We start from the raw sequence: 27,485 nt of genomic DNA, 5'->3' as shown, positions 1-27,485 counted from the left end.
CCTAAATGAGTCTAACTGCAAAGTCGAGGTGTATGTGGTAGTCTGTTCCAGGAAGTACACCAGATGTCCCAGAAGATAAGCGACAGCGAAGGCGGGCTGAGAGGAAGCACCTGGCTTCGACCCGAAGAAGATGTTCTGTTTTAAACTATGTTAAAAGTCATTGTGGTTTTGGAGTGACGTATGCTTTGTTTGAGTCTGCCTGGTAACAGGAAGACTGCCAACCCTATAAAGCCTTTGTCTAATTATTGTAAGTTTAGTTCGACGCTGAAATCTGCACAGCGTTCGGACTCACACATGTGTATTCATTAAAATGCCGTCTAATTGCACACGCCCGGATCAGTGCTTATTTATGGATTCCTCCTCAACATTTTTTAACCTTAACACAGGTCAGGAACAAAGAATCTTAATCAACAGGAAACCAGATAAGCAGAACTCAATTCAGTGCTAACAGAAGCATCAACGCATTAGCGCAGTTCGCTTGTTAGCGCAGTTAGCTACATAAAGCGTTGACACTGTGCAGGTGATCCGCAGTAACTCACTAACAGAGATTTGCTGCGTTAATGCTGTTATGGTGTTAACGTGATTTTAAAGAGATTAATGCTGAAAGCACTAATTCATACATGTTTGTAACACAGCTTTACTTTGTGTTCATCAACATCCTGAAGATGAATAAACTGTAGTTCAGAGTCACTGACAGGCAGCACAGGAAAGTTCATTTCTGTGAGTCTTCAGATCATCTGACCCACAGTTCTGCTGTGAAGTCTGAAGATGATGATCAACAAGTTCTTCACTTTTGGTGTCAACACAGAGTTTGAGTCTCCTGCTGCTGATCCAGAGTTCAGCTCTTGACCCCTCTGAGATATTTCATATCCTCCCTGGTGAATTTGATGTGGTACATCCTGAGATTTGACTTTCACCCAGGTGTCATCCACATAACTGAACTAATAACTTGGTGATGTTTCAGGGTTGGATAACAAAGCTCTTTTTTCCATGTTGGGGAACCTGCAGTCAGCTGAGACTGAAGAAGTAATGAGACCAGATGAGCAGAACCTTTGACCTCTGTTGACTCTGCTTCTGTTGTTTTTTTGTTTTGTTTTGTTTTGTTTTTTAGATGAGAAAAAAATCACTAACAGCAGCAACAAGAAGCAGAGGTAAAACTTGCAGTGCAATAGATTCATTCTTCTCCCCTTCACCCTTTCTGCCATTTTCTGTTTTAACTTCATGTTTCTTCCTTTCATCCTTCTTTCCTTCTTCCTTCTTCCCCTCATCCTTTTTCCCTTCTTCCTTCTTTCCTTCTTCCCTTCATCTTTCTTTCCTTCTTCCTTCTTCCCTTCTTCCTTTTTCACTTCTTCCTTCTTCTCTCCATCCTTCTCTTGTCCTCCTGTCTGACCTGCAGGTGAGAAACAGGTGTGAGGTGTCAGCTGTCAGGTAGGTGATGAGTGAAGAACAGAACAGAATCCATTTCCTCTTCAAACTGCTGTCAGACATTATCTACTGCACTCTGATCACATCACTCAGACCAGCTGCTTTCTACAAAGTCTCATCAACAACATCTTTAGAAACAAACAACAACCTGGAAGCAGCTTCACCTCTGATCACACACACACTCAACTCTACTCACTCACCTGGAGGATCAACAACACTCAGTGATTGTGATTAGAGTCATAGGTCCTCCAACTCTCTGGACAACACGACACTTATATGTTCCAGCATCATTAATCGTCACATTCTTCAGAATCAAAGACGCATCTCCATCCTTCATCTGTCTGTCCTGCAGATCCACCCGGTTCTTAAAAGATGGATGCTGGTCATCTGGAACAAAGTGACCATCCTGGTACAAAAGCACATATTTGTCTTCTAGGTCAGCTCTGCTCCAATGTACAGCTGTGATGTTGTTGTTGTTGTTGTTGTTTGGAGCTCAACATGTCAGAGTGACGTCCTGTCCAGACTCAGCTGTGATGCTTTTCTGGTTTGAAAGAGGAAACAACACAGAGCAGAGAGGTTAAAGGTCAAAGTACAATTATGATCAGAATGATTGACTTTAAATATTTTGTTTATTTCCTTTGACATTTGAGTTTTTAGTCATGTTGGATTTAATGAACCTCTGAACATCCAGCAGGTCACCAGTGACCCACTGAGGGGGAATTTTAGCCTCATGCTAAACATGCAATATTACCCAAGAGTACTTATTGAATATTTGTTTCATCCCCCCATCATATGCTGCTACTCCCTTCATTCTATTGCACAATACTTGTCACTTTCTAGAACCGCCTGCACTGATAGTTTAGTTATTTATTCACCAGGATATAGTTATGTATATTACTTTGTTAGAGTTATCCGATTATTTGTCTTGCACTATCCTACTGTATATTACTGTACACTATTCTTATTGTATGTATTGTATATCTTATATCTATTTCATCTGTTCCTCGGTCTCTCCTGCTGCTTTGAGCATGTACATGACAAAAGAATTTCCCTCGGGATAAATAAAGTTGTTCTTATTCTTATTCTTATTAACATGTAAACAGGCTGATACTCTTCAGTTATTTACCTCAGAGATAAACAATTTCTAACAGTTAATCTTACCTGCAGAGACGAAAATGAGGATGCTGAAAAACAAAGTGGAGCAGAGTGACGCAGTTCCAGCAGACATTTCTGTGTTTCTGTATTAACATCCGAATGTGAGCTTCAGATTAGACTATATGACATTTTGAGGTTCCGATGAAGTTGAAAGTCCCTGAGTGAGAGAACAGGTTTGTAACTCTACACTTAAGAGTCAGAGAGAGAGACGGTTGGTGGGCTGGACCAGTGTCCTCCAATGCAAACGCAGAAATGAAGAAAACTGGAGAGCAGCCAGTCTTTAAATAATGAAGCCAAAATATTTGTACCTAAGAGGTCAAAATCAGGACTTTTAGTTTCTTAAATTAATGAGGAATAATCTGGTTTTGTGACTGAAACATATATAATAACAGTCATTTGGTTTTGGACATGACTGATTATAACAAATATACACTGGTTTAAAGCTTTAGTGTCATTCAAGGTTGTTCAGCACTTTGGATTCAGAAATTATTTTATATTATTTTAAGAATTTTAAGAATCATCAGCTCTTTATCTAAAGCTGAGATGATAACTTAAGTTGGTGCAAGTAGATTAGACAAAGCTTTTTAGACAAAACACTTTGTGTGCTCAGAGCAGAAAAGGACTATTTAAGAACCAGCATTTATCATTTTCTTCAAGCAGTTTTTGTTTTCCTTTGTGTGACAAACTATAGTAGAGAATATAAAAAAAGCATAATTTCATGTCATCCCTGCATTAGGTAAATCAAATGATCACACCTGACATGTGCCTTTGTATAATCCATGTTAGATGATTGTAATGGCTTTTTTAAAATTCTAGTTTAGATACAATTTCTGTTTCTCACCTCTGAGTGGAACAGAAAACTGTGATCAGACTGTGAACCCGGTCGAGTGAGTGAGCCCTGAGGGATCAGTGATGTCCTGCTGTAATGACAGATGTTTTGAGCCCTTTAAGGACTGTAAGTAACTTTCTGTAAGTCTGCATTTCAGGTCTGAAATATAACGGAGCCAGCTGCATCTTGCAGTCCTGTTCCTGTTCCTATAAAATCTAAGGAAGGCAACCAGCCTCCCCCCCCTCACATCGGACCAGCAACCCTGTCACTGTATAACGTTGTCTACCCAGCAGCCCTAATCATCTGGAATGACGCTCGATCTTGGTGGTAAAACTGAGGCTCCTCTGCTGCCACCTGTTGGATCTTTACATAGCTTACATATAATACCTCTCACACAGGAAACCTTTCTTACACACAATTTTTAAGAGAGAAGAAGAAAATAAAATAAAACCCATTGTTCTAGGAGGAAAAATGGCTGAGCAGCTGCATTAAAAGCCTTAGATTGCCATGTGAGATAGAAAGCACTGGATGCAGTGATGTAAAGCACTTCGTCACTAAACAGCAAAGATGTGCTGAAGTAACGAGCTGTGCATCTACGTTTGGTAATCTGATGGAAAAGTCTGGGTTTTGTAGTTTATAGGAGAACGGTACTTGACTTACTGCATTGTGCCAAGTCTAAAATTTGGTGGACGGGGGATTATGGTGTGGGGTTGTTTTTCACGAGCTGGGCACAACTCTTAATGCTTTACCAAGACATTTTGGCTTGGTATGGTTGGGCTGGCGCTGTCACTTGGTGATCGCTCTCTCTGTAGTAGAGTATCACTTTCTGTACCTCTTACAACACACAGTGGGGTTTTTGTGTAGGTCATATGCTTAGCTACTTTAGTTACCCATCCGATTTTGAATGGAGCAGCAGAGATGCAGTCTTACATGTCTCTTTGCAGCTTCCCCTTCGTTATCTTGTCATCCCTTCAAATACCCATCCCCTGAAAGACTGTGCCTGCTCCCATTTTGCCTGGAAAAATAGTTTTCTGCTTTATATAAAAACTCTTCATGAAGCTCGATCATCATTGATTGAAGAAATGTTAAAGTCAATGCGCTCAAATGGCACCTCCATTAATGGCAGCAGACAAAGTGATTGGGAACATTAATGGCTGGACATTAAATCAGGGCATTCTGAGAAAGAATAACATTACACAGAATAATGTTTCCCCAAAACGACATTTATTTTGTCTTCAAAACATTGTGAATGTAAAATGTCTCATCTGAAACGTATGATCTTTGAATATTAAAAGGTTTATAAAACGTTAGAGCTGATATCTTCACTATACATCTCTCCTTGGTGTGTACACTTAATGCAGACAGAATCAACAAGAAAGGAGGTGGGGTGGCACTTTACATTGATAAAAACCTAAAGTATGAAAGAATGGGAAGAATGACGACTGTTATTGATGGCGTGATGGAATGTTTGTCAGTGGAAATAAGTATGGAAAAAAGGAAAAACCTAATTGTCAGTTGTATATATAGAACACCAGGATCTAAGATTGAGATATTTAAGGATAATATAAAGGAGTTATTTACAAATATAAATCAGAAAAGAATGTTTATTTGTGGGGACTTTAATATTGACTTATTGAATCCAAATCATAATAAGAGCACAGAAGAATTTATTGATTCCATGTACAGCATGGGTTTATTTCCACTGATAACAAGACCGACCAGAATAACATCTCATTGTGCAACTCTATTAGATAATATATTTACAAATATAATAGAAGGAAATATAAAAAGTGGGCTGTTAATCAATGATATAAGTGAACATTTACCAGTCTTTGCATCTTATAATTGCCATTATAAAGTGAACAACGATGGACACAAGATTATTTACAAAAGAATAAGAACATTTAAGACATTAAACTGTCTTAGAAATGAACTTTTAAAGCAAGACTGGAATATTGTATATGAACAAACAGAAGTTAATAAAGCTTACGAAGGATTTTTAAGAACATTTAACACATTACTTGATAAAAACTGCCCAGTAATTGAAAATAATAGGAAACACAACTATGCAGGAAGACCATGGATGACTCAAGGACTACAAAATGCCAGCAAAAAAAAAAAAAAGAATACCCTATATCAAGAATTCATAAAGAAGAGAACAATAGAAACTGAAAGGAAGTATAAAACTTACAAAAATAAATTAACTAATATAATGAGATCCTGTAAAAGAGTATTATTTTTTTTTTTTTTTTTTTTTTTTTTTTATTATATGTACTCATGTGTATTATGTGTTGTCAGGCAGTATCTGTATTCTTTTTTTTTTTTTAATAATTTTCCCTTTATACAAAACAAAACAAAGATCAAAACAGAAACAATAAAAGAAAGAAAAAAAACCCCCCAAAACAAACAAAAAAAACAAAACAAAACAAAAAAAAACAAACAAACCAAAAAAAAAAAAAAAAAAGTAAAAGAGTATTATATTAAGAGGTTAGAACACAATAAAGATAACACAAGAGATATATGGAATGTATTAAACAGTATAATCAAAAATGAATCGAGGAATACTTATTACCCTGGGTACTTTATAGAAGGGACAAGAAGCATTAATAACATGGAAGAGATAGTAAATGGCTTTAATGAATTCTTTGTAAACATAGGGCCAAAACTGGCAGAAGAAATAAAGGTTGATGGAATAGAAAGGGACACTGGTGAAGATATTGAAAGGAATAGTAGCTCAATGTTTTTAAAAGCAGTGGAAGAGAAAGAGATTTATAGTTAGAGGACTTAAGAACAAAAACAGTACAGACTGGAATGATATTGATATGGTAACAGTAAAGACAGTTATTGATGGTATTGTAAAACCATTAAAATACATATTCAACTTGTCGTTTCAAAAGGGTTTTCCACAAAAATGAAAGTTGCTAAAGTTATTCCCATTTACAAAACCGGTGAAAGGCATTATTTTACAAACTATAGACCAGAGTCAATACTCTCCCAGTTCTCTAAGATACTGGAAAAACTTTTCATAATAAGATTTGACAGTTTTGTGGAAAAATATGAATTACTGACAGATAGTCAGTTTGGGTTCAGAAGTAACAGATCAACAGCTACCTACCAGGGAGGATACACAAATCTCCTACCTACCAAGATTGTTTGGTAGGCAGGAGATGGAGCCTAAATGCAGGATTCAGGAGAAAAAAAAAATAATTCAAGAGCAGGTTTAAAGCTGACCTCTCAAAGTACAAAACCACAGCAGGTCAGGAACAAAGAATCTTAATCAACAGGAAACCAGATAACCAGAACTCGAAGCAGCACTAACAGAAAATCAAACAACTCAAAATGAAAATTAAGTCACAAACCCAAAATACACACAACAACCTAAAGAACTGTTGAATGGGAGCACAGAACTAAAGGCATAAAATATCATGACAGGAACTCACATCAGGAACAAGAAAATAAAGACCCATAAAGACTAAGAAATAACTGAAGAGTTATTTCTTAAAAACAAAAATGATCTAAGCTATAAAAACACGAGTTTCCTGGACAATTAATGTATCAGATCTGAGGACGTCGATTATAGCTGCTGGAATTTCCTGTTTATATGATGTTTATCTTTGCGGATGCTTGGAACCTTAATTAAGGTCTCTGGGCAAATTGTCACAGTCTGGCGGGGACAGACTGTATGAATTGAAAAAAGGACCCTAAACGCAGACTCCAAGGAACAGGGAACAGAACTTTAATGTTAACAAAATGTGAGCCGTTTAATAAGGCTGGTAAAAAAGGTACAAAGAAGGGCAAGGCAAACTGAAACAAATTAAGATCAACCTAAACTGGGAGAACTAAACAAACAACTAGAAAAAATTTGCATTTCCTGCAAAAATGCTGTGTGGATGCCGTAACGCTGAAGCTGTCTGCTGAAAATGACCGAAAAAGATGAAAAGCTGCAAAAATTGTATGGCAGTAAAGAAACTGAAAAATTATGCTGAAAACAAGTGAAGAAGCAGAATCTTTTGCTGAAAAGAGGTGAAAAGGCAAAGAGTCTGCTTAAAAGGGGTACAGAAGTTCAAATTTGTACTGAAAAGAGGTGAAAAGGTTCCTTCTGAAATGAGTAGAAGATACTGAGATTTGTACTGATAAGAGGTGAAAGGCTGAAAATTCTGCTTAAAACAGGTGAATCAGCAGAATTTCTGCTAAAAAATAGATTTCTGTTGAAAACACCTGAAAAATCTGGGATTTGTGCTGAAAAGGGGTGAAGAAGAGGTGTTGGGCTGTTGAGAAGAGTTAAATAAGTTGAACTTATATGTTTGGGTACAAATACTATGATTTGGCAATAATACTGTGTTTTAGCACAACTACTGAGATTTGATTGAAATACTATGATTTAGAAGAAATATTATGACTTTGTACAAATACAATGTTTTGGCACAAATACTGTGATTTGGTTCGAATGCTATGATTTGAAACAAATAATATAATTTGGCAGAAATACTATTATTTAGTAGAAATACTATGATTTACAAGAAGTACAATGTTTCTGCAAAAATACTATGATTTTGCAGAAATACTATGCCTTAGTAGTAATACTATAACATCACAGATATATGATGATTTTGCAGACATTCTGGTTTTGTACAAATACTACAATGTGGCAGAAATACTATGTTTTAGCACAAATACAATGATTTGCTATAAATACTATGATTTGGCACATATACTATATTCAGCGGATTTACTATAACAAAACAGAAAGTCTACGACTTAGTAGTAATACTATAACATAATAGATATACTATGATTTTGCAGACAGTCTATGTTTTTGCACAACCAGCACAATATGGCAGAAATACTATGATTTGGCACAAGTACTATGATTTAGTACAAATAGTCTTATTGGCAGAAATACTATGCCTTAGTAGTAATACTATAACATAACAGAAATTTTAATTGGGCACAAATACTCTAATTTGGCAAAAATATACCATGATTTGGCAGAAATACGATGATATGGCAGAAATACTATGATATGGCAGAAATACTATGATATGGCAGAAATACTATGATTTAACATAACTAATATCTTTTGACAGAAATTTCTGCTAAAAGGTACTATTTCTGCTTTTTAGCAGAAATACTGTAATTTGGCCTAAATACTATGATTCGGGAAAAATACTTTGATTTAACAGAAATACTATTTGGAGGAGTAATACTTTCTGCAATCAGAGGTACTGCTTCTGTCTGTTTCATCAGGCTGTGTACTTGTATGTATTTCTGCCATGGAGCGTTAACAAGAATCTTAGGTCCATATAAGAAAAGCTGCTAAAAATCATAAAACTTTTCAGAATTGTAATAAATTAGCAATATAAATTACAGGTCTGTGATAGTGTATAAATTTGTAGTGAAAAAAAAATGTTGAACAAGGTGGGATTGAACCCACGACCTTTGAGCTGCAGACCCGCGTCATTACCAATTCTGCCACCTGGAAAGGGGGCAGGCTGCTGGAAAACAGATTGATGAGAAGTCAGAAATAGATCGCGGTGACAGGCGAAAAATGCCATTTTTTTGGAGTTACAAAACATCGTGTAACTCCAAAACTAGGTGGGATAGAAGCACAATTGTTATACTGGGCGAATCAGCAGACTTTGGTGAACTTTGACTGCGATTTTCATTGCTCTTTGTACCTCCGTCGCGGAGATATGACGAGAGAAGGAACGGCTTCATTTTCGGAGTCTGAAAACTGAGAGGCCGTGACCGTGAGTGTCACCAGTGTCTGAAGATGAATTGGCAGAAGCCTCTTGTCTTAACTTTGTTAAAATTATTTATGATTTATGATTTGGCAGAAACACTGGGACTTGGTAGAAATACTATGATTTATATGAAATACTTTGACTTAGCAGAAATTCTACACAGGGAGTGCAGAATTATTAGGCAAGTTGTATTTTTGAGGAATAATTTTATTATTGAACAACAACCATGTTCTCAATGAACCCAAAAAACTCATTAATATCAAAGCTGAATGTTTTTGGAAGTAGTTTTTAGTTTTAGCTATTTTAGGGGGATATCTGTGTGTGCAGGTGACTATTACTGTGCATAATTATTAGGCAACTTAACAAAAAACAAATATATACCCATTTCAATTATTTATTTTTACCAGTGAAACCAATAAAACATCTCCACATTCACAAATATACATTTCTGACATTCAAAAACAAAACAAAAACAAATCAGCGACCAATATAGCCACCTTTCTTTGCAAGGACACTCAAAAGCCTGCCATCCATGGATTCTGTCACTGTTTTGATCTGTTCACCATCAACATTGCATGCAGCAGCAACCACAGCCTCCCAGACACTGTTCAGAGAGGTGTACTGTTTTCCCTCCTTGTAAATCTCACATTTGATGATGGACCACAGGTTCTCAATGGGGTTCAGATCAGGTGAACAAGGAGGCCATGTCATTAGTTTCTCTTCTTTTATACCCTTTCTTGCCAGCCACGCTGTGGAGTACTTGGACGCGTGTGATGGAGCATTGTCCTGCATGAAAATCATGTTTTTCTTGAAGGATGCAGACTTCTTCCTGTACCACTGCTTGAAGAAGGTGTCTTCCAGAAACTGGCAGTAGGACTGGGAGTTGAGCTTGACTCCATCCTCAACCCGAAAAGGCCCCACAAGCTCATCTTTGATGATACCAGCCCAAACCAGTACTCCACCTCCACCTTGCTGGCGTCTGAGTCGGACTGGAGCTCTCTGCCCTTTACCAATCCAGCCACGGGCCCATCCATCTGGCCCATCAAGACTCACTCTCATTTCATCAGTCCATAAAACCTTAGAAAAATCAGTCTTGAGATATTTCTTGGCCCAGTCTTGACGTTTCAGCTTGTGTGTCTTGTTCAGTGGTGGTCGTCTTTCAGCCTTTCTTACCTTGGCCATGTCTCTGAGTATTGCACACCTTGTGCTTTTGGGCACTCCAGTGATGTTGCAGCTCTGAAATATGCCAAACTGGTGGCAAGTGGCATCTTGGCAGCTGCACGCTTGACTTTTCTCAGTTCATGGGCAGTTATTTTGCGCCTTGGTTTTTCCACACGCTTCTTGCGACCCTGTTGACTATTTTGAATGAAACGCTTGATTGTTCGATGATCACGCTTCAGAAGCTTTGCAATTTTAAGACTGCTGCATCCCTCTGCAAGATATCTCACTATTTTTGACTTTTCTGAGCCTGTCAAGTCCTTCTTTTGACCCATTTTGCCAAAGGAAAGGAAGTTGCCTAATAATTATGCACACCTGATATAGGGTGTTGATGTCATTAGACCACACCCCTTCTCATTACAGAGATGCACATCACCTAATATGCTTAATTGGTAGTAGGCTTTCGAGCCTATACAGCTTGGAGTAAGACAACATGCATGAAGAGGATGATGTGGACAAAATACTCATTTGCCTAATAATTCTGCACTCCCTGTAATCTAGCAAAAAGCACTACAGCATAGCAGAAATTCTATCATTGAGCAGAGTTACTAGGATTTAGCACAAACACTATGATTTGGCTCAAAAACCTTTATTTTGCAATTATACTATGATTTGGCAGAAATACTATGACTGAGCAGAAGTACTAAGATGTAGTAAAAGTACTTTGATTTAACAGAAATACAATTATGGAGGAGTAATACTTTAACATGGGAAAAATATTGATACACAGAGCCAAATGGAACAGTATTTGTGCCATGGAGTGTTAACAAGAATCTGAGGTCCATATTAGAAAAGCTGCTAAAATCATAAAACTTTGCAGAATTGTAATAAATGATCAATATGAATTACTGGTCTGTGATAGTGTATTAATTTGTAGGGGAAAAAAAAAAAAAAAAAAAAATGTTGACCAAGGTGGAATTGAACCCGCGATCTTTGGGCTGCCAACCAGTGTCATTACCAACTGCGCCACTGGGAAAGAGCAGCAGCTTGGAAAACAGGCAGATGAGCTGTCAGATTTAGATCGCGCTGAGAGGCGTAAAATGCTGATTTTTTGGAGTTACAAAACGTCGTGTAACTCAAACACTAGGTGGAATTGAAGCATCATTCTTGTACTGGGTGATTCAGCGGACGTTGGTGAACATTGACTGCGATTTTCATTGCTCTTTGTACCTCCGTCGCAGAGATATGACGAGAGAAGAAACGGCTTCATTTCACTGGGACTTGGTATAAATACTATGATTTACATGAAATACTTTGACTTAGCAGAAATTCTATGATTGAGCAAAAATACTAGGATGTAGCACAAACACTATGATTTGGCTCAAAAACCTTTATTTTGCAGTTATATTGTGATTTGGCAGAAATACTATGATTGAGCAGAAGTACTAAGATGTAGTAGAAATACTTTGATTTAACAGAAATACTATTATGGAGGAGTAATATGTAACATGGGAGAAATATTGATACAGACACAAACATACACATACACAGAGCCTAAAGGGAGCAGTGGCTGTTAAGAGTCTGGGCTTGGTATATCTAGGTCAGTTAAATTAGCTGCACCTGCTGTAATCAGCCCTTACACACACAGACACAGAGAGAAGTATGAGTTTTCTGCAGTGTATTTCTCACATTCAGGATTCACCTCGAACAAATGGCCATAATTTCCTAACCGTAGGGGCTAGAACGCTCATTCTGACACCGTTTTGTTCAGAAGAGATGGGGGAATCTGGAGGTCTTCATAATTCAGATAAAATACAAATTATTAAAGATATGACTTGTAATACACTGTAACTGAGTAGAGGCGAAGCAAAACTGCCTTGACCTGCCCTCAAACAATGTTTTGTAACTCTAAATCTATATGGAGCATCAAAATCATTCTTTCACTGTAAGAGACAGCAGGCTTTGGTGAACGGTCATGGAAATTTTCATGTCTCTGTTGAAATCCATCAAAAAGATATGACGAGAGAAAAACGTGCCTCATTTCCAGAGTTTGAAATCTGAAGAAATCTGAGCGAGGGACAAATTTCCTATCCTCAAACAAGTGTAATTCATGGCCAAACGGTAATAGGTGAGGAAAAAATTCTTGAATTGTGAGCATCAGGGGTGTCTGAAGATATATTGGCACAAGCCTCATGTCTCAACTTTGTTTCGTTAAGGAGATATGACAATTTGAAAATGCCTGTTATTAGAGAAATCCAGCGCTGATTTTGAACAAACTCTCCATTGACTTTCTATGCAGAGTTTTCAGACTTTGTGTTGCTCTGAGGAGATTTGCAAAAAATCTATAAGTCCCACAACAATGATAGTGACAAATTCTGAAAGCCAGCAAAAATACCTACGTTTTGATGTATAATTTGTCATGTCTCGGCTGTGTGCAGGCAAGCAGAGAGGAAGGACCCCAGATGCAGGACTCACGGAAGCGAAAGTGAATTCCAAACAATCAGCTTTATTGCAGGAGTTACCGAACAGAAAACTAACTATACTGAAAAACAACTAGACTGGCATGACGGCAAACAGAACACACAGGGAGTGAGGGCAGAACGACGCAACAGTGAGCACAGGAAAACACAGGGCTTAAATATACTGAGGCAGTAATCAAGGGATGAGAGACAGGAGGGAAACACACCTGGGGAAAATCACAACTGACGAGGCAGGGGAAACGTAAACTGAACATACTCACGTAAGACAAGGACCTTCAGAATAAAACAGGAAACTAACAGACACAGGACCAGACAAGACACCATGGACAGACAGAGGGACATACGGGCAGAGAAGACTAAGCAGAAGCAAAACTAAACATGAGGGCAAGATAACAAAACCTAAACCAGAAATAATAATCATCATCATCATCATCATCATCATCATCATCAGATAGCTACAGAATCAGAACATAATTATAATCAAAACAGTATCACAAAGAAACAGCATATAACTAATAATCCCAAGAAAAACCATACACATAAGAATTAATCCCTCACCAAGAATAAGACATATTTATAATCACAATCAAAGCACCAGAGGATAAGGAACAATCCATAATGCAGAAAATAAACTAAAACATAAGAAACTCAAAATGCTGGGTCGAACCGACCCAGGACTGTGACATAATTTGTGGGGATTGAGTGGAAATTGAGCGAGTAGCAAGAAGTTGTTCAGACATGAAGAAAAAATTCAGAATGGATGAGTGTACACTCTGAGTTAATTGCATAGCAACCATAATAACGCATGTATTTTCTGAAAAATCACAATTTTGCAACTGAAAACTTAAAGAGGTATAAGATTAAAACGGTAAAAGATCTGAAAAAGCTGAATCATACAGGAATAGCCCAATAATCTGAGAACATTTTAAAGTTTGAATGGAGTTTCTAGGTGAAAGTATGAGGAAGTAGTTAAGTTTCAAAAACAAGCAAGTTTTAGCCGAATTTCTGAAGATTCCCATTCATTTCAATGGGACAAAAAAAAAAGGAAAAAAGTGTAATATTTTAAAAAGTATAATAGTAATAAACACCAAAAGATATAGCCAGAAAGAGCAGAAAGAGCAGAACAGTTTAGAGTTTGAACTGAGAAAATCGGCTGAAAACTGAGGGAGTAGTTAAGTGCCAAAAAGTGTACGGAAGCAACTGGAATATAGTGGAATAAAGAGAAACAGGAACTCAATAGTGTGGAAGCCCTTTGAGGGCATCCACACAACAAGAAAAACCTAGACATGAAACTTGGAAGCATGGCGTGGGAAACATAACGTGAAACAACAGACGAACTGACAAAGAATGAACAGAAACACACAGACTAAATGCACACAAGGGTGATTAGGGGAAGTGTGGAAACAGCTGACACTAATCTGACATAACGAGACAAAGGAAGCAAAGTTGACTACGCTGACATAGGACACAGACCTTCAAAATAAAACAGGAAACGTGAAGCAGACATGACAATACAAAATTGATGACATAAGACACGCAGTCAAAACAGCCTCACAGACAAAGGGTGAGGGAAACTTAAATACAGGGGAAGAAAATACAAGAGGAATCGAAATAGACAAATGAGCTTAGTTAATCTAATGAACTTAAAAAATAAACATCAAACAAACTAAAACTTAAAACGCTGGGTCAAAAGACCCGGGATCGTGACACAAATTTAGGTGCTTTTCTTCTTCCTGTTGTCGTGGTAACTGATAAACTGCTGGGATGGTTTGGAAGAGTTGAGACAAGTTTGTGATTTGCAGACACTTTGACCACATGTGATGTTTGTTGTCATATTATGAAAAATCACACAGTACTATGGAAAAGAATTTAACCATGCAAACTCATCTCAATGTCAACCTTGCAGATCGTCATTCGGTTGTAGCTGAACCATGAGCCATGAGACAAATCTCCATTAGCAAGTTACCGTGGATCCCCCCGTGGGTCGGGCTGCACGGCATCAACACGTTAGTGCAGTTAGCTTGTTAACGTGGTTAGCTTGTTAACGCAGGTAGCTACATAAAGCGTTGACACTGTGCGGGTGATCCGCAGTAACTCACTAACAGAGATTTGCTGCGTTAATGCTGTTATGCTGTTAAGGTCATTTTAAAGAGATTGATGCTGAAAGCACTAATTCATACATGTTTGTAACACAGCTTTACTTTGTGTTCATCAACATCCTGAAGATGAATAAACTGTAGTTCAGAGTCACTGACAGGCAGCACAGGAAAGTTCATTTCTGTGTGTCTTCAGATCATCTGACCCACAGTTCTGCTGTGAAGTCTGAAGATGATGATCAACAAGTTCTTCACTTTTGGTGTCAACACAGAGTTTGGATCAGCAGCAGGAGACTCAGAGTTCAGCTCTTGACCCCTCTGATATATTTGAATTTGATGTGTTGGTGCACAAAGTTAATGTGATCAGTGGTACATCCTGAGATTTGACTTTCATCCAGGTGTCATCCATATACCTGAAGCAATAACTTGGTGATGTTTCAGGGTTGGATAACAAAGCTCTTTTTTTCATGTTGGGGAACCTGCAGTCAGCTGAGACTGAAGAAGTCACTTGGATGAGACCAGATGATTAGAACCTTTGACCTTTTTTGACTCTGCTTCTGTTGCTTCTGTTGTTTTTTGGGATTTTCTTTTGTTTTGTTTTTTAGATGAGAAAAAAAACACTAACAGCTGCAACAAGAAGCAGAGGTAAAACTTGCAGTGCAATAGATTCATCCTTCTCCCCTTCACCCTTTCTGCCATTTTCTGTTTTAACTTCATGTTTCTTCCTTTCATCCTTCTTTCCTTCTTCCTTCTTCCCTTCTTCCTTTTTCCCTTCTTCTTTCTTCCCTTCTTCCTTCTTCCCTTCTTCCTTTTTCACTTCATGCTTCTTCCCTCCTTCCTTCTTCCCTTCTTCCTTTTTCCCTTCTTCTTTCTTCCCTTCTTCCTTCTTCCCTTCTTCCTTTTTCACTTCATGCTTCTTCCCTTCTTCTTTCTTCCCTTCTTCCTTCTTCCCTTCTTCCTTCTTCCCTTCTTCTTTCTTCCCTTCTTCCTTCTTCCCATCTTCCTTTTTCACTTCTTCCATCTTCCCTCTTTCCTTCTCTTGTCCTCCTGTCTGACCTGCAGGTGAGAAACAGGTGTGAGGTGTCAGCTGTCAGGTAGGTGATGAGTGAAGAACAGAACAGAATCCATTTCCTCTTCAAACTGCTGTCAGACATTATCTACTGCACTCTGATCACATCACTCAGACCAGCTGCTTTCTACAAAGTCTCATCAACAACATCTTTAGAAACAAACATCAACAACCAGGAAGCAGCTTCACCTCTGATCACACACACACTCAACTCTACTCACTCACCTGGAGGATCAACACTCAGTGTGATTGTGATTAGAGTCACAGGTCCTCCAACTCTCTGGACAACACGACACTTATATGTTCCAGCATCATTAATCGTCACATCCTTCAGAATCAAAGACACGTCTCCATCCTTCATCTGTCTGTCCTGCAGATCCACCCGGTTCTTAAAAGATGGATGCTGGTCATCTGGAACAAACTGCTTATCCTGGTACAAAAGCACATATTTGTCTTCCAGGTCAGATCTGCTCCAATGTACAGCTGTGATGTTGTTGTTTGGAGCTCGACATGTCAGAGTGACGTCCTGTCCAGACTCAGCTGTGATGATTTTCTGGTCTGAAAGAGGAAACAACACAGAGCAGAGAGGTTAAAGGTCAAAGTACAATTATGATCAGAATGATTGACTTTAAATATTTTGTTTATTTCCTTTGACATTTGAGTTTTTAGTCATGTTGGATTTAATGAACCTCTGAACATCCAGCAGCTATTTAAATGTTTTAAAGTGGAGTTTTCCTAGTTGAACATGTTCTGTTGTCTCTTTCTCTTTAATCTCTCTCACACTCCTGTCACACTGGTGTGTGTGACTGCAGCAGCATCTGCACATGTGCAGCTGTCGCTGCTCCTCCTACACTCAGCTTCAGTCTAACCTGATGTGACTCTAACTCTGTTCCTGCCATGTGATTGGTTCAGAGTGATGCTGTTTTCATTGTTATTAAACTTTTATGCTGTCTGTTAAAAATATGGTGACATCAATTCTATTGTTTCATATTTTTCATTGAGTAAAAGTGATTTTGTAATAATTATCTTTATCATCCCATCGCTCACTCTAAATTACAACAATATATTTTAATCCCACACTCCATCTATCCTGATGAGGTGGGAGAAAACAAAGAACAAATACTTAGTTATTCTAACTTTATAGAATTTTCAGGTATCTGTACTTTTGAGTATTTCTTATTTCCTGACTACGTTTTATTTTAAGTCCCTATATTTTTTTTAAAAAAACACTACTTTCTAATTCTTTACATTTTCAGACAGTCTCATTACTTTAGGTTCATCTATAGAGTGCTGGTGTCTGTATGTTCACCATCTTGTTAGTCCTGCACAAAAGGAGGAAGCATAAAGGGAGTGAAGTTATTTTAAGTGTCAGGTAGCTTTAAATGCAGTGTTTCTATCAGCTCATCAAACATCAGCAAACACACAAACTGTTTGTGTGCAGTTTGTCTCACAGTGTGTTACAGCTACAGGTCCAGCTGCTGTATTTCACAGGGAGAGAAAAGAAAGAGCTAACTTCACTCAGAGATGGAGAAAGATCAGAAAGAGAAGAGAGGAAGAAGAGGTTAGAGTTAAAGGAAGGACTGCTCCGTGGAATTTTATAAACTGAACATTTAAACATTACATGTAATCTCCTCATTTCAATCACATATTGGATTTTCCTCAAAACGACCTAAGCTATACTAACTTTGTGTTATTCAAGTGTCACTTGAAAATACAGTTAATCTGTTTTGTGCAGAAAACATCTGGTTACATCTGGTTGAGTTCAGTTGTGCATATTGTTAGGATTAAAATAATTACAAATAATTAGTTTTTTATGGTTTGTATTTACACATTGTGATGTGCTCATTAAAGACTTGGCGCTACGTGTTTTTAAGGGTCAGATTCATTCAGCGCTATGACTGAAGTGAAATATTGTGATAATGGTTTTTACAACATGCTACACATCACACTGGTTAACAGTCAGGATGATATTTTCTGGGCAAAGGGAGTCTGAACAGAATGTCACGAACTTGATAATAAATATAATCATTAGGATAATATTATTAAACAAAGTTAGGCAGGAATTTTCTCCTTGTTTTCTCTTTTCTGTTCTCTTCCAGGGAAAGCAGCAGATACGAGGTGAGGTTGGACGTGAATGGAGAAGAAGACTCGTCGGGAGTCAGCAGGACTGACATGTTGCTTCCAGAAGAAGACAGTCATAATAATACTTGTTAATGTTGGGGTATAAAATGGCCCAATCCAGGGGGTAACTGTCCCTGAGACAGTTGTTTGTTTCATATGTTTCTGTGATAGATTTATTTTTAATTTAGTCAATTTGTTTATTGGATAAATAATAAAAAAAAGTGTAGCATTGATTTGTTAACCATTCCTCGCCATCGGTCCCCTGACCGTGTTCGGGAGACGCAAAGGGGAGATGCTTCCTCCAGGGCCAAAGTTTTGTCCTCCTTCGGGGTTAACTCCTTTCACTTTTGTGGAGTAGTGAGGCTGACAGAACTCAGCTGAGACACTCAGGAGTACTGAAGACATGAGGCTTTAATAACAGTGCTGCACATTTCAAAACACACTGCATAGGCTGTAGCCCGTTAGAATGCTGCTCCCGGTCGCCGCCTCTGCCTGTGACATTCTTTTTCGCTCACTGCGTTTTTCACGCACATGCTCACACACACATCACTCCTCACACAGCACCCAGCCACACACAAGCCGGCAGTTCCCACAACAGATTGAAAACATGTCTAATAAATGTTATTATGAAATAAGGGTTTGAGAAAGGTTTAAAGTAAAGTTTGTTTGAGGTAGAGTTTGTAATGGTCACATGACCAGAGTTTAGTTGAGAGCACAACTATGGCATTGTGGGTCAGAACTAGCATGGATACGGAGCTACAGATGCAGCTACAGCCACAATAGTAATGTTATTCTGCATGTGGTCCAAGAGGTGCACACAGCAATGGTTTTCATCTATATTGTTCATATAATGTTGTGTACATGTTCTGCATTAGTAATAAGAGGACATTTTCAGTAATATCAATAACATTGCATTTTTCCTGTTCTGCTCAAGACTGTTTATGGACAATAACATGTGAGACTTTGATGAGATCAAAGACATTTACGTTGTACACTTTGTGTTTTCTTCAGTGTTCGTGGTTTCTGAAGAGAATGGGAGAGAAACAAACTTGAAAACATCAATATAACGTGTGGCCATTGTTTGTTGGAGCCCTGTAGGTACACAGGGTCATCTTTTGTGTGTGGGCTGTGATTTCACAGAGAGGTCCAGTGCTGAAACTTGTAATTTGCTGACGCAAATCAAATCATTTAAACAACAGAAATTTCTCCTGTACTGCAGGTGTGCTACATAACAGAGTCATGATAAGTAAGTTCATTGTAATTAGAATTCATATTAAAATATGTGCATCCTCATGTACCAAAGTGATTTTATTATTATATTAATATTGTATAAATATGTTTAATATTATTCTTCAAAGAGTTAAATGTGCTCGTTGGACTGTAGGACCATCACTCACTCACCTGGGGAAACCCTCAGGTTGATGATGCTGACGAGTTTCCATGAGTCTGTTACATTCACAAGGACATGACACCCGTATGTTCCAGTATCATTAGTCGTCACATCCTTCAGAATCAAAGACACGTCTCCATCCTTCATCTGTCTGTCCTGCAGATCCACCCGGTTCTTAAAAGATGGATGCTGGTCATCTGGAACAAACTGCTTATCCTGGTACAAAAGTACATATTTGTCTTTCAGGTCAGCTCTGCTCCAATGTACAGCTGTGATGTTGTTGTTTGGAGCTCGACATGTCAGAGTGACGTCCTGTCCAGACTCAGCTGTGATGGTTTTCTGGTCTGAAAGAGGAAACAACACAGAGCAGAGAGGTTAAAGGTCAAAGTACAATTATGATCAGAATGATTGACTTTAAATATTTTGTTTATTTCCTTTGACATTTGAGTTTTTACTCATGTTGGATTTACTGAACCTCTGAACATCCACCAGGGGTCCGTTCTTCGTACCTCGCTTACTACATCCAAGATCAAATGACACATCCAAGATCAAATCATCGCGCTAACTTTGAGCTCGCTAATCCGGTTCTCCGAACACACCTGTTGTTGACGATTAGTATAGCTGGATGAAGTAATCTGAGATCACTGGGTGGCTTAAAAGGGGCTACGCATCGATAGTAGAAACATTGATCGGCAACCCTGTGATTGGTCGGCGAAGATGTCGAAGGAGCGCGCTCAGTATTTTACGGCAGCAGAGCAAGAACTCTTGATTGAGGGATATCAGGAGTTTCAGAGTTTAATTAAAACGCAGGGGAACACTGCAAAGGCTGCAAAAGCAAGGAGAGAGGGCTGGCAGAAAGTTGCTGACAAATTAAACTCGTAAGTAATTTATTATATTATATTACATTATATCCTCTTTCACATTAGAGCCACAACAGGACCCACTAGAACATGGGGACAAGTAAAAGTGAAATATAAGAATATTCTACAGAATGGAAATATTTATCACTTATATTGCTTTTAGTCTCCTGAAAAGAGACCCTGAAATAATCTGTTTGTTTGTTTATAACAGCAACCAAGAAAAGGGCAGAGCAAATAAAGACAGGTGGTGGTCCTGCACCCCCTCGTCACACCCCGGCTTTTTGTACTGTGACATTTATTGACATTGTGGGTTTTATTGTGTGTAGTTTTACATAACACTCCATCACTTTTACCTGTTCCCACACAAGGGGTGACTGAAGCATGCACAGTAAGTTGGGAGATATATATATATATATATGTATATATATATATATATATATATATATATAGAGAGAGAGAGAGAGAGAGAGAGAGAGAGTGTTAAGTAAATAATACCCTCACGGGAAAATCGATATCTCTCTATGAGCACACCGTCGCGCCGAGCTAAAGGATCCTGTCTATCCCGCAATATCCGCTGAATTCTGAAAACTCTCCTTATCAATCTTGCACCTTCCTTGCTCGCGTACAAACGGACAGGACATGGCTGCGACAGACTTCCCAAATCCACCTTCGCTTTTATAGCCGTGGTCTCTCATCTTGATCACACGTAGTAATTTACTATTACTACTCTAAAATATGAATTACATCTGAAATAATCAAATACATGTAATAGAATGATTAATAGTACATTTCCCTTTTTTTCGGAAATGACCTGTATGTATCTGTATGAAATCAATAAAAGAATCAAATACTGCATTATCTTTAGTTACATTGATAATATTTATTTATGGACAAACAGTGGAGAAATATCGCTGTTGCTTTCATATAACTGCAGCGGACATACCTGAGTGGCCGCGATCTAATCCTGTTTACATAAAGTAAACCTGCTCCCGAGCAGGTTTACGCTTACGGATCTGTTGCTATGACAGCAAGTCCCGGATGAGCTTCGGAGAACCGAACGATCCAAGATCACGCGAAATCGTCAACATTCAAATCCGGCTAACTTACTTAGCGAGGTACGAAGAACGGACCCCTGGTCACCAGTGACCCACTGAGGTCCAAAATATAACTGACCATTTTTGACTACTTTTCACTTTAATTTTTTTTTGCATTTACCTTCAATTTGTTTTGTATTCCTTATCTTGCATGTATCATTCTTTTCAGCTCAACCTCATTTGTCTGAATGTACAGTTGTTTTTTTCATTGACATACTGTAGTAACACTGACTGATCTGAAGTCACATAAAAACATGAAATCCTAGTAGTACTTTCTTTTTTCTCCTTCTTTTTTTATGGTAAAATCCACAGACATGTGGATTGTGTGGCCTCTCTCTTCTCTGATTGGATTGTTACATTTGTGATTGACATGACATTGACCAATCAGCTGAAAGGAAGACAAATCAGTTCAAAATTCATACTCGTAAGTTGAAACTGGCACACAAACAGGAAACTTGAGCGCAGAGTTTCACACATAGTTTTTTGCCTTGTATCTGTAAACAGACTTTAAAAAAACTTTGTAACTTCTGTAAATATTTTTTTTACAAACACACAAATTCTAGTCTATAGATACACAAACATAATGTTTTCACATATTTTGGTTTACAAGGTTACAAAACTCAGTTCACAAATACGCATCTGATTTACAAGTACAAAATATTCATGACCACAGTTTGAGCCCATCCACACATTACACTTCTTTGTCTTTGTCACAGCTGGATTACAGATGTTACATCCACACAGACCATCTAACCTTGTATCACTTTGACACACATTATTATTGACTTGTAATGTTCAGTTTCTAACAGTAAATCTCACCTGCTGAGACAAACACAAAGACGCTGAAAAACAGGAGATTGTAGCAGAGTGACGCAGTTCCAGCAGACATTTCTGTTCCTGTATTAAAATCAGCTTCAGATGAGACTATATGAGATATGATTTGAGGTTCAGATGAAGCTAAAAGTCCCTGAATGAGAGAACAGGTCTGTAACTCAACACTTATGAATTAGAGAGAGAGAGAGACGGCTCGTGGGCTGGACTGGAACCATCCAATGGCTGCAAACCAAAGATAAATTAAGAAAACTGGAGAGCAGCCAGTCTTTAAATAGTGACACCATAATATTTGAAACTGTCTTTGGAGAAGTTAGGACTCTTATAATATTGAAGTAATGAGGAATAATCTGGATTTATGGCAGAAACATATTTAATAACAGTCATTTGGTTGGACATAATTGTGTCTTCAATTTGGATTGAAGATTGTTTTATATTATTTTTAAGAGTCATCAGCGTCTTATATAAACATGGGATTTTAAGATAAGTTTGCACATAGAGATTAGACAAAGTTTTCCTTTAGGCCTGTTTTTGTTTTTCCTTTATGCCACAAATTATGGCAATGAAGCTTAAAAACCGAGTAATCAAATGGCATCACTGCATTGGTTAAATCATTTAAATCATCACAACTGAAATGTGTGTTTGTATCATCATGTTAGATGATTGTAATGGCTTTAATGTTTTCTTTTTTAAACGGGCTCAGATAAAAATCTCTGTTTCACACCTTTGAGTGGAAAAGAAAACTGTGATCAGACTGTGAACATGTACCAGCCCTGAGCGATCAGTGCTGTCCTGCTGTCACATAGAAAGTAATGACAGATGTTTTGAGCCCTTTAAGGACACTTTCTGTAAGTCTGCATTTCAGGCCTGAAGCATAATGGAGGCAGCAGCATCTTACAGTCCTGTTCCTGGTCCTATAAAATCTAAGAAAGATAACCAGCCTCCACCCGTCACACTGGAAACTTAACAAATATAATATTTTCTTTTTCCTCCTGTGATGTTAAAGGTCAGAAAAAAACCATCAGGCGCTCTTGGACAAACTGAAGCTGCTCTGCTGCCACCTGCTGGACCTTTACACACAGCACCTCTCAGACAGGAAACCATTCTTACACACACACACACACACACACACACACTTTATTTTTAAAAGAGAAGAAAATACAAAAAAACTGTTGTTGGAAGAGAAGAAACTATTTGAATATTTTTGTGAATTTTACCCTGAACTGATACTGTCTGATACTCATCTTAAGCTCCAATAATACATCATCATGGATATTTTATTACATTTTCTTATCATCCATTTCATATCCATATCATCTTGAATGACTCTTTGGTCATAAGTGGAGCTGGAAAAATAGTCTGATTTTGATTTTTGACTCTAAATAAAGCTCAGGTTTCTCTCCCTCTGATCTCTGTACTCGTCTTTCATAAATCATAACACATCCTTCCTCACATGAAACACACAAGTCGTTTTTCTTCTCGTTCTTTCTTTTTTATTATTAGCTTCTAATTCACTGATGAGACATATCAGATGCTCTGAATAAAGTGATTTATGTTTACTGACTGACTGACTGAGTTCATGTGTTTATTGCAGTCTGCTGAGTTACTGTTTTTTATGTGCGTTCATTTTTTTTACGTGCTCTGGAATAGATGCGCAAAAATAACACCATAGATATCTGCCAAATTAAATTTTAAATGTTTAGAAGACAGACTACAAAATGCAAATCTTACTTCAGCTCGCACATCCTAACCCTGTCTGATGTCATAGAGACATCAGAGTGTTTTTCATAAACTTTAATTATGTTTATGGGGCTGAAATAACAGTACGGAGGAAGATGGCACTCAATACATTTCTGCATGCAAAACAGTGTTTATAGATTACTGGAGCTTTCCTTTTGGCAAGGTCAGCTCGATACAGAGGAGTAGAGTTTTAAAAATGTCCTACTGCAGGTAGAAATGAGCACATCAGACAATGTGTATAAGTTTTTATTCAGACATGCAGAAGCACAAGTTTCAGCTGTTGAATTGAATGAACATGCATCTGTCTTTCTGTGAAGATGGCAATGTTTCCAACCAAACAGCAAAGCAGCACTTTGTAAATTCCAGAGCAAAGGCCGGTGTGTGCTCTCGTGTTCCCTTTGCATCACGAGCAAAGAAAGGAATGAAGCATAATCTGGATTTATGGCAGAAACATAATTAATAACAGTCATTTGGTTGGATATCACAGATTAGGATGAATATACACTAGATAAAAGTCCCCAAGCCAGTTCATGACAGGTTATATTAGCAAGTCAAAGCAGAGACACAAAAGGTGACAATAATAACAAAGGAGTAACAGATTGAATGCATTTCATTTTTTTCTGTATCACTTTGTAAGTTCTGTATAGGAAAGCAGTGGTTGAATGAGTTGACTAAAAGGCTTAAAGCAATAATAACGATTTAAAAAATCAGCAAAGTTATATTTTTTCTGTATTTGTTGTAATTTTAATGCACAATTAGCCATAAATAAAAGAAAACATACAATGAATTAACATGAAACTCAGGGAAAACTTTGCAGTTGGGACGTTGCTTTTATTCTAATGAGTTTCACATTTGGAACTTTAAGTCTGTCCATATCTTTCCAAATACACAACAGGTATGCTGTGCTTCATCTTTGAGGGAGGAATGGTGGTCTGTTGTGGTAGCTTTATGCTTGTGTGAAACACAAGCATCACAGCTGCCTCAAGAAGTTTACATCTTAAGGAACACTGACATTGCAGACAGCTCATTAAGAAAGGTTTGTAGTGTTTTCTTTACTATCAGTCTGTTACAGATGTAGGACAGTTATTTGTGGCCATGGTGAATTTTTCCCCCGGAGCTTAGAATAAAATCTATAATTCCTGCTTACTGACTCTGTGAAATATGGTCCAACACGGTTGAACACCCATTACGTTAAGGTGATTTACAGTAAATGTAGTTTACTGAATAAACTGTAAAGTTCCTATATAGAAATGTCATAATGTGCATCAGCAGACATTCATATCTGTAGTTAACTCAAGGTGAACATACACAGAGTGGGTTGAACTAACTAGAACCACAAGCTTGATATTCAGTTATACTCTGTCTGTATCCTTTTCTGTTGCATTAGAACAAAAGAGGCAAAGTAATCCTGGTCACCTCAACCCTCCTAACCCCAACCTCTGACCACGACGTGTGGGACTTTTTTTTTTACCCCAAAAGTCTGTTTTTTCTAATTTTAGAAAATTAGAAATCACTCTAATGTGATTAGTACCTATGATGACTTTAACCTCAGAGAGGCTTTAAGCTTCACTGACAGTTTAACAGGAGTGAGCTCTGTGCTCATTCAGGAAATGTTATTCCGAAGGAAGTACAGTCTGAGTTTATGAATTTGTAGTTTATCAGACATTACAACACTCAAGTCTGTGTTTTAATCTTATATTACTGAGTGAGATAATATGAATGTTTCCAAGGTGAAGGAACAACAATGGGATCCAAGAAACATGAATAATTATAAAAATCTGTGAAGTTACTGAAGACATAAAACATCTGCATTCCAGTAAATTAAGTAACTGGTTTCCATTAAGTAGTTCTGCATCATCAGAGTCTAATTCAGGGATAAAAAGACATAAAATCTGTAACATGTGGATGTCCTCTGGTCTGAGGTGCTGGGGGACCAGTTAGAGACCAGGAGCTGGACGTCAGTGGTTGGACTGGTGGACTACTTCAGTGAAGAGTAGAAGACGTCTGGCTCTGGTTTAAAGTCTGAACACAAACACACACAGTTCAAACAACAGGAAACATGATTACAAGCTTTGTAGTTCAATCCAGACCTCCAATCTCCACCTCTCTGCATCACACACAGTCCCAGTTCAGACTTTACTGGGAACCAGCTCAGATACAAATCAGAGCTTCCATACTGCTCACACTGTAACTGCTTCTTCAAACCTGGAGCCACAGTTCCCTCTGTGTTCCCTGTCTGTAGTTTCTCGCCTCTCAGTGTCTTACTTCATTTATGCTGCTGTTTGTGTTTGTGTCGATCCTCATTCCTGTTTTACTTTGTCAGTGAGGGTGTTTCAGTCTTTGACTGAAAGAGCTGCTCAGCACCCTCACAGACTCATGCAGAGGGTGATGTGAGTTGTTCATGATGTAATACTGAGTGCATACGTGTGTTCTCACTATAGCAAGAGTAAGTATAGATACATGTAGCACAATATGTACCTGGATGGTCTACTGATAACCAGCAGCAATGACAGATGTATGTTCTGTAGTTATTCAGTTGTAGTCAGCTGGACTGTCAGACATCTTGGTAATATGTTTCAATTCATCTCAAAGTCCTAGCAAAACATTTATGGACCGTATCCTACTGAAGACCAGTAACATTTTGCTCTCTGGGTACAGAAACATTGCTCTGTCTTTTTCTCTCAAGCTCAGAGGTTTTACTTTGTAGGTGAACTGTTGTGTGCAGTTTTAGAGAAACAAATAAGAAAAAAGCTACTGTTTCTTGCAGGTTCAATCAAAAATAGACCCTGCACTATTGTAGGTGTCATGCTATTGCACATCAACTTCAGCCGCTTGCCTGATGTACCTGCAGGGTTATAAGCAGAGTCACAATTATATGTTGGACCATTTCCTGTATTTGAAGCAACACCACGCTGTTGAAGTTCATGCACTATAACTTGTGTTTTCACTGTACAAGTTTATTTTTGTTGAATCAGATTGTGAAGATTTGTGTTCTGTGTTCATTTCCAGCTCTTTCTTTTTATTCTTGGACTTGACTAGAGTAACTCTGCATGATTCACAGTTCAGTGTAATATTTCATTAGCTTACACTGAGCTTTGTCGGAGCCCCTTAGTTCATCCTGTCTAAAACAATCTGTATTAGCTCCTCTCCCTTTAAGGCAACTTTCTACTGACTGGCTGCCAATCACTAATAAAAGGTTGAAATAACAGGTGGCTGGAGCATATGTAGCTGAGACCATATTAGGTATCTATGATATCATACAAACCCAAGAGTAGAAAAATCGTTATATGTTTAGAGCGATCTGCAGCCTGCACTTTTGGTTCTCATGGATTACTTTATTTAAACTTTTCTTAGCTTAGCATGATGACGGTAAACAGGGTGAACAGCCCAGCTGTACCTGAGCTTTCTTGTCCTGATGGTTGTTTGTCCATTACTGACATCATCAGAGCTCACTGCTGGGTAGACCACAGTTGTATCAGTCTCTGCAATATGA

The 27,485-nt window shown here is 38.0% G+C and overlaps 1 protein-coding gene across 1 annotated transcript; it reads right to left on the bottom strand.

Annotated features, from left to right (window-relative positions):
• Nucleotides 1–1,342: 1,342 nt before the first annotated feature.
• Nucleotides 1,343–22,374, bottom strand: LOC120434384 (pheromone-processing carboxypeptidase KEX1-like). The gene is made up of 4 exons (XM_039602416.1): nt 22,241–22,374; nt 19,479–19,811; nt 15,705–15,943; nt 1,343–1,390 (listed from the first exon to the last, which is right to left on the bottom strand). The coding sequence occupies exons 1-4, from the start codon at nt 22,308–22,310 to the stop codon at nt 1,343–1,345; spliced, it is 690 nt and encodes a 229-aa protein (XP_039458350.1). The 5' UTR covers nt 22,311–22,374.
• Between the last annotated feature and the right edge of the window lie 5,111 nt (nt 22,375–27,485).

This window comes from Oreochromis aureus, linkage group 3 (genome assembly GCF_013358895.1).
Source record: "Oreochromis aureus strain Israel breed Guangdong linkage group 3, ZZ_aureus, whole genome shotgun sequence".
Lineage (NCBI taxonomy): Eukaryota > Metazoa > Chordata > Actinopteri > Cichliformes > Cichlidae > Oreochromis > Oreochromis aureus.
This window is presented reverse-complemented; position numbering and strand designations above follow the sequence as displayed.